Here is a 12,158-nt window from a genome sequence, read left to right on the forward strand (position 1 = left end):
TCTAAAAAAAGACTGAGGGGAGACACTGATTTTATAAATACATAAAGAAATATTTTAAAAAACACTGAGCAATTCTTCTTCCTAACATAAAAATAAAAGGTGGAACTAACATGATGCCTGCCTACCATTACTTTAATTACTCTGCTTGTATTTACTACATCTCTTTTTGTCATCCTTTGCCTCATTTATTTAGATCACGGAGACCAAAAAGTAAAGTAAATTGCTATCTTTAGGCACCAGGAGGCATGGTAGATTTTAGGGCTGTTTGGCTGAATATGAACTTATTCAGTTTAGTATATCGGTTGCACAGTACATCTTTATAACTTTCTGGTGTTGGTTAGGAAGTTATGGTGCTAAGTGCCACCTTGTTTTGGAGGGTTTTTTGTTTTCAAATTAACCCTTCTTTTGGTTATCTGATGCACTGTAGATCTGTATTATTTGTGTCCCAGACCCAAGCATGTTTTGTTCTTTTGTACTGGGCTGAAGACTATCTGTACTTGGTTAATGGTATTTCCTTAATAGGGAATGAGAGAAGAAAAATATATTCACATGCATATTTGTCTTAACTCCTACACACTTGACTTGGGGCAGGAAACAAGAGGTTGGTTGGTGGTGTTGGATGGTGCTGCCTGTGGCTGTATCAACCTGAAGGATGGTGGCATAGGCAAGAAATTACTTGTTTTTACCATACTTCAAAATAAGCTAGGACCTTACAATTAAAAAACACCATGGTTCCTGACCCAAAGAGTGTACCGTCTAAACATGCGACATGACAAGGGAAGATCAAGCTAGAGGGAAGTAAAAGGAATGACTTTCTGACCATCTAGGTTTCAGAGTAGCAGCTGTGTTAGTCTGTATCTGCAAAAAGAACAGGAGAACTTGTGGCACCTTAGAGACTAACAAATTTATTTGAGCATAAGCTTTCATGGGCTACAGTATCCGAAGAAGTGGGCTGTAGCCCACGAAAGCTTATGCTCAAATAAATTTGTTAGTCTCTAAGGCCTTGGCTACACTGGCAATTCACAGCGCTGCACTTGCTGCGCTCGGGGTGTGAAAAAACACCCCCCCTGAGTGCAGCACTGTAAAGCGCCAGTGTAATCAGCACCTGCAGCGCTGCACGCTCGCTCGCAGCGCTGTAAGCTATTCCCCTCGGCAGCGCTGTGAATCCGCGAGTGTAGCCAAGGCCTAAGGTGCCACAAGTACTCCTGTTCTTTTGACCATCTAGGTACTTTTATGGGCCTCATCACTGTAATATTTCAGTGTCTGGCAGCTGTCACCAAAATGAGTGTCTGGTGGTTGAGCATGTCTTGTTTAACATTTGTTTTTAAAGTTTTACACTTCAGAAATGACTGTTCCAAGCTGTGGAAAAGAGTGGAATTTAAATAATCACACATGCAACAGCATATTTGCTAAACTAGCTTGATGAACTTTCTTTCTTCAACATTATTTACTGAACAGAAATTCATGTCTCATTACTTAAGTGTTCATAAAGCAACTTCTAGTATAATAACCTTGGATCAAAATTATGTTGTCCAACTGAATGTTAATGCACACTTGTGCAAAGATAATGTCTTTGCTCTGACAGATATTATGTATATTTAACAACTGTTAGACTACTAGATTTTTCAAATGTTTAGAGATTTATTAAGATGTTTATGTATATGCATAACATTCTCCCTGTGTGTTTTTTCTTTTCTTTTCCAGTAACATCACAATCAGTTGCTATGAATGATTGTAGATTATTTCAGTTTCTCTGTAAAAGGATTGATGGGACAGTAGAAAGTTAACTTAGAAGAAAGATATTTGGGTGACTTGAGGTGCATGAATAGTAAGGAAGACAAAAAAAAGTTGCTTAATAGGAAAGCTGTCTTAAATGAAGAATTCAATTTTTTGAGGTTGCATCTTGAAGCATATCACTGAACAGCCAGCATATATGGCCTACCAGACTTTTACTAGCTGCTATTGCTTATGACATCACTTCTGTCAGTGATGTGCAGTTATCTACTTTACAGGAGACTTTCCCTGGCCAGGGAAAAAATGGGCAAGCTGTCTGTAAAGGAAATTTTAAAATGGCTTTGGAGCGGAGCCCGGAGCTGGACCAGTAGGTTTTTGCCCGGAGCTGGAGTGGAGCCGGAGCAGAGCAATTAAAAAATTTGATTGCTCCAAATCCCTGTTTTTAAAATACAGCTTCCCAGACTCCTCATCTGAATTTAGTGACCTCAATCTGAGTGGGAGTCTGAGAAGTTACATGCAACACAAATTTAATGTTATTAAGCTGCAGTTATCCACTCAAATTTTGCTTTTATGAAAATGGAAACAAAGGCTTGAGAGTCAGTGAGTATGTCACCTAAAATAAAAGGTTTAACCACAGAAGCTTAACCACTGGCTGCCTTAAGAGCCACTACTGCTGTGAAGCACCGCTGCAGAGCTTGGCTGCTGGCCGTGACTTCGCCTAGTTCTAACTGTCACTTGCTCTCTGAAAACATGTCTTGCAAAGTGATATAATGATGAAGGGCACTTTTATTTAAAACAATCACTCACTTAAACACAAAGCACCAGTTTTTTCAGAAGGCTTAAGATATATGAAATACAAAAATGACTTGGAGAGTGGCTGAGGAAGCTTGTGGGTTTTACAGGAGAGCTGTCTGCATTCAAGTTGCTTGGTCGTAGGACTCTGACATAGTTATAGTGTATGAGTTGCTGTGTGTTAAGTTACAGTAGTGACTTTTGGAAAAGTACATTCTTTGTTTACGAATTTGAACCTCCTGAGCTACAGTCATTTCAGCATGCAGTTTAGGACCTCTGATTTTTAAGTGGCACATTCGTTGGGGAGCGGGGGTGGGGGGGAAGAGCTCTTTGCCTCTTTTGCTGAGTTATGATGTATGTAGAAGGTGTGAAAGTGGTATTTTAATGGGAGGTGAGTGTTCCAGCATATGTTACATTATACTCAAGTCCTATCTACCCTGTTTTTTCCCCCGCCCCAAAGACTTTACAACTGGAGAATTTATAGATTTATGATGTCACAGATAACAAGCAACTAAAACTCGATTGAGGGGAAGGAATGTTCTTATTCACAAATTCTTACAACAGTTTTTTAAAACACAGATGTAACTCAAATACTTAATTGTAGAGGGGGAGTGATGGATCTCTTTGCTAAAGATTCAGCCCAGCCCGATCTCTCACTTTGTCCCTCAGTTGCAGACATAGAGTTCCAAATCTACATGAAGTTCTCCAGGATAAATTTCTGGGTCGAGTATTGAAGACCAGATCTAAAATTCTTGATATTGTGGTTAAAAATGGACTAATAAAAAAACCTTTTCTGTCAATGCTATCTTTTTTCTACTCACTACTTCCATTGCACCTCACCTTTAAAGTCCTGGATGGCCTGGGTGGGTTCAAGACATATAGAAGTAAAAAATAATGGGTTACTTGAGAACTTGTCTATTATACTTGTGTTGGCAAGACTGGAAGACTCATGTTCTGAGTTACTAGGATTAAACTTTCTAGGACTGATGGCTGTAATTTCTCAGTTGAGATTCCACTGACTTTGCAATTTGGGATTCAGAGCCCAAGTCCTAATGAGCTTGATGTTATGATACAGGAGCTAAATTAAATGGATCTTGTTTGATGTTTTTTTCTATGTAGTTTGTAATGTTGTGAGTAAGTGCTTGATTGCTAGGATAGGCACTCTGTAATACAAAACAGTTAATAGATTAAGAAAACTTCTTTTTTTGTTTGCATATTTAACATAACTTAATTGATCTACACAGGAGTGTTTGGAAAACATTAAGGTTGTAACTCAAATACACAAAAGCAAGCTAATTCAAAGCGAAGATTGACGCTGGAATAACCTGTTCCCACTAATGCCACTGTTAAGATACTGCAGAATGTTTACGCTAAGATTAACTATTTGGAGCCCCACATAATATTGAAGCATACCAGGATGAGTGGGGCTGTATTTGCAGCCTTGTATTTGAAACTTTGCTTTTGAGTTCTAAAGTTTGGAGGCTGACAAAGCAATGCTGTAAAATGACATCCTGGGGTTCTGTATCCTCTTCTCACTTTACAAGTAAAAAAAAAATGTTTTTTCTAACTGCAAAGTTTATAAACTCAGCCTGTGAACTCAAAAGCAAACTGTTCTTTCTGTTATCAATAATAATAAAGATTCTGTAATTGGTATGCAAAATATTATCAATGTGCAAGGCAGTGTAGAGTAGATTCTATCTTCCATAAGAGAAGAGCAGCAGCCGAAAAAGCAAACAGGATGTTAGGAATCATTAAAAAGGGGTTAGAGAATCCAATGAAGAATATCTTATTACCCTTATATAAATCCATGGTATGTCCACATCTTGAATACTGCGTACAGATGTGGGCTCCGCATCTCAAAAAAGATATACTGGCATTAGAAAGGTTCAGAGAAGGCAACTAAAATGATTAGGGGTTTGGAATGGGTCCCATATGAGGAGAGATTAAAGAAATTAGGACTTTTTCAGCTTGGAAAAGAGGAGACTAAAAGAGGATATGATTGACATGTGGAGAAAATGAATAAGGAAAAGTTATTTACTTGTTCCCATAATATAAGAACTAGGGGCCACCAAATGAAATTAATGGGCAGCAGGTTTAAAACAAATAAAAGGAAGTTCTTCTTCACACAGCGCACGGTCAACTTGTGGAACTCCTTGCCTGAGGAGGTTGAAAAGGCTAGGTCTATAACAGGGTTTAAAAGAGAACTAGATAAATTCATGGAGGTTAAGTCCATTAATGGCTATTAGCCAGGATGGGTAAGGAATGGTGTCCCTAGCCTCTGTTTGTCAGATGGTGGAGATGGGTGGCGAGAGAGATCACTTGATCATTACGTGTTAGGTTCATTCCCACTGGGGCACCTGGCAATGGCCGCTGTTGGCAGACAGGATACTGAGCTGGATGGACCTTTGGTCTGACTCTGTATGGCCATTCTTATGTTCCTAACTGCACTGTGAAGAAAAACAGTATTTTGATAGCAAAATTAGCTAAAAGGGCTCTACAGAGTACATTAAAGTACTACTTTTTACATAGCACTATATTTATAGACTAGACCTCTGAGACTTTTTATAAACTAAACTCCATAATTAGATTGAATAAATAAGTTGGATAATGGTATCTTTTGCTTTAGCTGCTGAAACAGAAGGGAAGGGGCCAAGAAAGCTGCCTCTGTGGTCTAGCGGCAACACTCTATAGATCAGGGCTGACTTCTCTCCCTTGGCCACAGTGGCTGAATATTGTGCAGTGAATCAAACTTTGAAGGGAGCTGGCCAGTGTTGGGGCTAAAAAGTTAATTAAATGCCACCTTCTTAAGAGAATTGCCCCCTCCTCCCCCCGGCATCCAGTGTAATATCTTTTCCTTAGCTCTATGGAAAGCAAATCAATCTTCTGGCTAGAGCTGATTGGGAAACCAAACTTCAGTTCTGCACAAATTTGAGGTTTTTAATTATTTTTTTTTTGTTCCAAATGGGATGAAAAACCACAATTTAAAATCACAGAACTGAAACTTGGCAATTTTTTTCCATTTTGGAAATACTGAAATGCAATTATTCTGAAATGAAATATGCTCCCTAGCATCTCCAGCTGCCCACCTGCTTAGCTGCCATGAAGGTAGTGACCCTGGAAGCCCTGGCAGCTGCTGACTCAAATTGTTAGTCCGATCAATTCAACCACTGACTAGCTTCTGTGAGTGGCAGTGAAACTGATAATTTATTAATTTCAGTCAGCAGTTGTCAGGGTTTACAGAGTTCCTGACTCCCTAGTGGCCCCCTGATGGGCTGCCTTGGACCCAGAAAGCCTGGAAGTCCCAGATCCTCCTTAGTAGGCCTGTTGGGCTGACCAGGAGCCAGGAACGGGAAGCCCTAGGAGCACTGCCTCCCAAGCTCTGAGGCTCAGCCAGTGAGCAGAAGGGGAGCCAGGAGCCTGGGAGTGCTTGCTGTGCTCCAGGCTACCAAGGGCCTTGGGAGTTGGGGCTCCCCGACTCACAGTGAGTCAGTGGATCCAGGTAGCCCAGTGGTCCCCAATTCCAAGGCACTCTGCATATCAGGGTTGCCCTAGAACAGTGGCTCTCAAACTTTACTGGTGACCCCTTTCACATAGCAAGTCTCTGAGAGCGACTCCCCCTTATAAATTAAAAACACTTTTTTATATATTTAACACCATTATAAATGCTGGAGGCAAAGCAGGATTTGAGGTGGAGGTTGATAGCTTGCGATCCCCCTGTAATAACCTCGTGACCCCCTGAGGCGTCCCGACCCCCAGTTTGAGAACCCCTGCCCTAGAACTAAGTGGATGAGCTAGGAGGAGACCAGGCAGGGTTCCATCAGAAGTTTGTCTAAGTCAGTTTCCACAAAATGTTTAGATTTTGATAAACCAGTAAAGTGTTATTGGAAAAAATGTTTCAACTTTGCTGTCCAGCTCTACTGCTGATATGAAATGAACCTCAAGTATTTGAGTATTTTTTGTCTTGAACTTTGCTGATATATGACAGCTGTAATACACTGTTATTCACTATTCTAAAATCTTTTAGGATATAATGGAAGTCAAAAGTAAGGCAGACAATTGAAGTAGTTGAGTTCTAGTCAGTTTTAAACTAGAAATTAAAGAATGATGCTCAGTTACCATTTAGGGTAATATTTCAGTGTTTGACCATGATATTCACTACTGATGCTTATTGATTAAAAATAGCTAATCAGCTACAATACTGTCATGCTCGTGCTTCCTTCATGAATAAGCAACTTGGATGAATAGCTGACTTTTAATTCAACCAGTCCTTCAGTTATTCTAGAAAAATTGGATTCAGAACATAGACAAATGTGGTGCTTGCATAGAGAACTTGGAATTGAGTTGTGCATCTCTGGTGGGATAATCAATTAGTCACTAAGATATGGTATTGAAGCTTTTGTTGTTGCCCCTCATCTTTCATAGCAAAAGTCTGGGATTTTCATGGGTGGGGGCAGGGGGAGCTGGGTACTCATGTAACTTAAGTAACAGTAGCTTTCATAAACTGTTTGTGCAAGGCAAATATAATGCTTCCAGTTATGTTTGTTAATGTTATGGGGTTAAGAATATTTCTGTCAGTAACTAGCTTTCCCTTTACTTCACAGCTTTCATCCAGTCGGATAGCATAATAGAAGTGCTGCGCTTCAATGAAGGAGGCTTATTGCAGGTAAACAGTCATAAAGTAAGACCATATCAGTTTAAAGTTTTAACTCACCTCTGTCTTTTATCACTTCTGTAACTTTCATCCCTTTTTTTAACTTGCTAGCTGCATTCAATGTCTTTTGGTTTAGTGGATCTTGATTTAAGTAAATTAGGAAGTACGACTAAAACTGTGGATTTTCTTAACTGACTTTATGAAATCTTCAGCATGATATTTTTTCTATTGTCTTGCTGCAAGCTGATGAATAATTAAACTGCATTGTCTGAGCAGTATTATTCCTTTGAATGGAACATTAGATAAGGGCATCGCAAAGTCTGTGTATAAACTAGGCATAACTTTTGCTAAAATTTCCCACCATTACTACCACTTTTTCTCAGCCCATTAGTGGTAGCAGAGTGAGTGGGACAGGGGTGAAAGGGACCATTAGCGTAAAGAGGTTTCTAGGTAGCTGCCATTGTTTTTAGGCACTGTTATCGATCCCTATGTCATGTGCACCTACTCTGACAAGGCTTAATACACCATTGGCTGCCAGTACCTTGTTTGTGCTAGCACTCCTACCTTTACTGCCATCAGTTGAGCTTAAGCGATAGTAGCTTAGATTCCTTTGCATTTGGCAGGGCTGTTTGAGTTCCTTGTTTCTTGCTTCTGCAACCTTTTGATGGCAACTGGCCCTCTGTATACTTCCTTAGTACCTGCCATTATGTCCAAAAATAACAGTGTAGTGCCTTGGCTTGATTCAGCTAAATTGATCAGCAATGAAATTGCTAATGTTGAGATTTAAATTGTCATCGGACTTGGGTGTGAACACCCTTGATGAACAGGGTAGTTTGTTTCTCTAAGTTTTCGTTTCAGGCTGTCTTCATCCATTTTAAAGGTCCTCACAACCATCATGGGTAGAGATCTAGTCTAAGATTTCATTTAAAAAAAATTATGGAGCACAATCTTGTGGCAAGGTATACAGGTGCATAATTACATTTATACACCGGGCTCTGCCTAATGTGCAAGGCCTTGTGTGCGTGAGAAAGTTGCACTCATTTAACTTAAGGTGTGGTTTAACTAAAATCAATTTTAAATAGGTAAAAACAAGGGTGTGGATACTCTTATTTTGATTTTAGTGACTTAATTCTGTCTTGCTTAAAATGATTCTTTAATTGAATTAAGTTAAACAGAAATAAGCCTGGTTTAAACTGAAATAAGTGTCCTTGCAAAGGGTTTGCACTAGTTTAACTAAATAAACCAGGTTAAAATCATACCTTAAACTAAACTTGTGCAAGTTCCTCATGTAGACACGTCCCACATTTCTCATTTGTTACTAGCACAGTTGGGAAGATGATGAAATTCATGACAACTGAGAGCCCATTGGTACTTATGATAGTTAACAAGCTTAAAATCCAGTAGTGCTTGCAAGTTGGGTGAAGATTGAGAGCTCTATAATTCTGGGTTTGACTCAATTATTTGTTTCGGGATTACAGAGATTGTAAACTCAATTTGTAGCGCACCTGAGCTGTAAAAGCTATTAACCCTGAAGTATACAATAGGGCTAGTACTCATGACAACATCTAGCACAATTACTTCCCTGTTGGTCCCTATACATTACTGTAATACAAATATGTACGGCTAAGACACTGTATACAAACTTGCATGCAAACAAAATCTCAAATTACAGTTAAGATTATTAGAGGAAATAACCTTTATACAAAATACGTATTAAGATTGTTATAATTAATGCTTAAGGGTTTGGAGGTTTAAGAATGCAAAGGACTAGGAAAAGTAACTAGCAAATATATATTCAGTTATTAAATTGGAATGTGTATATTCACCCTACAAATTCTAATGCCACTATCTCTGAGCCACCAGACCTGCTAATGCACTTTTTCATCATATCAATCTCTAATTGTATACACCTTAGTCAAAAATATACATACATCAGTGATTAGTGAGATGCATAAGCAGGTGGCTCAGAGATAATGTTATTGGAATGTGTAATGACAGATTTTCTTATGCCACTATCATCATGTAATGGTCTTGTGTATTTTAACTGTAGCACTAGCAATAGATAATATTGTCCAGGAACCATTTTTCATGTTTATGGACCTTTTGAGGGCAGGGCATTTGGTAATGTCTAGCAAAAGTATATGCAATCTCTGATTTCCTTTGTAAAATATTTCAAACTTCCTAGCATTTTACAGGTTACCTGATATAGCACTTGGAAAATGCCAGTCAAAGTTGTTCCTGCAATCTTATCTCTGTACCCTTGTATGTGTATAATGAAGGTCTTATTACCTGATCATGTACTATTTCTGAAATACAGGCCTACAATTATTTTTCTATAACTTTTCTAAGGTGCATCATTTAAATGAATGAGGCAAGTGAGTGTACAGTGAATGAGGCAAGAACTCTATTGAGTGCTTGATTTTTCTCACTGCAGCTTGCATCTAAATGAAAACATATATTTAAGCAATAGTACATGATCATAGAATTTTTGTCATGTATGTGCAGATAACATTTGCAGGGCTAACATTCACAATATAGGTTTTTGTATAAAGTTTGTATTCTAGCAACTTTAACTGTAAGTTAGTAAACTTACTATGGCTTCCATTGGTTGTTGCTGGTCCAGTTTTATTCACATGCTCTGAAAGTTGACTATGTAAAACTTTAATGATTTATTCTTATATTAAAAATGTACTTAGCAAAAATAGTATAGAAAAGTAGAGTAAAGGCCAAAATGTTTGTACAGTTCAAAGGCCAGTTCTTTTGAGTTATCATTGTACAGTATATTGTACTCTCAAGCTATTTCATTTTGATGTTTTCTTGCTATAATAGTAAACTATTTTTCTCCTTGTTCTGTAGTTTTTAATATGGTGGTTTGTCAGTTACTCATTTCAGCTGATCCATTGCAACACAACAGAGAAAATATATTTATCATAAGTTCAACTTGCATATCTTGTCAGAGAACAGTTATTTTTACGGAAGCTGTAAACTCTGCAGTGTCTACTTCTGTAGTGTTACACTGCACCACTGTCAGAGTGCTTTTACGCATCACTATTCAAGACTGAGCATTCACCTCTCTATGAATAAGTTCTTGTAAAAATGAAAGGTTTTTCTGGGTCACCTGATGCTGTAGAATGAGAATCATAGCAATAACTTAAGTTTTGAATTTTAAAAAAGCTTGTCTGAAGGTCAGATACCAGCATTCAGATAATATTTAAAATAACTGATTTTGTATGCAGAACTTCAGTAATACAATGTTTCTTAATTCTATCAAACATTCTTGGGTGTCCTCTCCTTAAGGAAGTGATACGTATCTCAGGGTAAGAAGCAAACTTTTATACCCCGGAGGGAATTTACTTATCCAGTAGACAAATTACAAAAGTGCCGACTGTTGCACAATTTGCTTCATCTACTGGTGCTGAAAGGAAAACTAGTCTTCTTATTGATTTTAAGATCAAAACGTGTATGTATACCTGGAAAATACACTCACAGTAGAACACTGCTAATTCATATTAGTTGGGAGCCCATTACAAATTACTGCACTCTGAGATTTTGACCACCAAAAGCAAGGAAAATGTGTGCCAAAATGTAGTCAAAATATCTTTGTTTATAATACTTAGTATAATTGTTTAGTTTGTTTTTAATTGTTAGTCACCCACAGAGTATAGAAATCTAATTTATTAGTAATAGTCTATATCAAATTTTATAAAAGTAAAGAAGCCTTGGTGAGTGAGAGACCTTGCAGCAGGTTGCTATTAAAGTGCTGCTGAGAAGTAGGGGAGAGAGTCATTTTTTCTGTGAATTATGGCATGAGTGTACTAAAACAGTGGTTTTCAAAGTCGGTCTGCCACTTGTTCAGGGAAAGCCCCTGGTGGGCTGGGCCGGTTTGTTTACCTGCTGCGTCCGCAGGTTTGGCCGATTCAGGTTCAGCTCCCACTGGCTGCGGTTCGCCGCCCCAGGCCAATGGGGACTGCAAGAAGAGGCATGGGCCGAGGGATGTGCTGGCTGCCACTTCCCGCCGCCCCCATTGGCCTGGAGCGGCGAACTGCGGCCAGTGGGAGCTGCGATTGGCCGAACCTGCAGATGCTGCAGGTAAACAAACCGGCCCGGCCTGCCAGGGGATTTCCCTGAACAAGTGCACCTACTAAAGTATGCACAAGTATGATGTTCTGCTTGCCTTAAGGGAACAACGTAGAAGATTTAAGTGCAACAGTTTAGATTGGAATATATTCTTGAATTAATGCATGGTAATTGTGTCCATGATAGAGGTAGGGTTTTAGCTGTGTTAATTTTGCAGATTTGGTCACCTCCACCTACATTCTGTATCCAAATCCGTGTCCTCTGGGACTATATACAGTATTCCAAACCTGCAAGCTTTCTCAAATAGCTTCTGTTTAAAGTACCAATGAACTTCAACTTTTTTTCCTCCAAAAAACATGGACCAGGTGAAACCAGGGATTGAAAATTGTGCAGGCATGGCAACTTTCAGTCCTGGGTGAATAAGTTTTTGACCCAGTATTTTGGTCTGAATAGCTAGAAAAATCTTTACACCAGTAGACATTTGTCATTGTAGGCTTCCTGCCTTACAGCATTCATTTCTAACCTTGATGATTTAAGACGACAGAATTTAAAATCTAAAATTAATCTCAAGAAGGAGGATAATTTTTGATCTTCAAAATTTTGATAGTACTCATGTTTGTCACTTGAAGATATTATACTCTCATGGCAACAAAGGGAGACTGCCAAGAGGTGAACAACTTAACCAATAATGAAGCTTATAGCTGTAGACTTCCTAAAACTGTTCGCTCTATAATAGATTTAAAAAAATGTGGTGTACTACACCTTTTGTTAGCCCTTGTTTGGCATGACCTGTGAGTTATTCGTAACTAACATAAATGAAAACTTCACACTACACTAACCATAATTTTCTTTCACAATAAAGACTTACCTTAAGTCGCAAGTAAACCTGTCCAGGAGGATTTAA

The 12,158-nt window shown here is 38.7% G+C and overlaps 1 protein-coding gene across 2 annotated transcripts in view; it reads left to right on the forward strand.

Moving 5' to 3' along the window:
- The window catches only part of TMEM131 (transmembrane protein 131), a 169,095-nt gene that overhangs the window by 18,358 nt on the left and 138,579 nt on the right, over positions 1 to 12,158 (forward strand). For both annotated transcript variants that reach the window (XM_034757930.1, XM_034757929.1), the window contains exon 2: positions 7,128 to 7,189. In XM_034757930.1, the coding sequence (XP_034613821.1) occupies positions 7,128 to 7,189 (62 nt within the window). The remainder of the gene's footprint in view (positions 1 to 7,127; positions 7,190 to 12,158) is intronic.

Source organism: Trachemys scripta, chromosome 1, assembly GCF_013100865.1.
Source record: "Trachemys scripta elegans isolate TJP31775 chromosome 1, CAS_Tse_1.0, whole genome shotgun sequence".
NCBI classification, from domain to species: Eukaryota; Metazoa; Chordata; order Testudines; family Emydidae; genus Trachemys; species Trachemys scripta.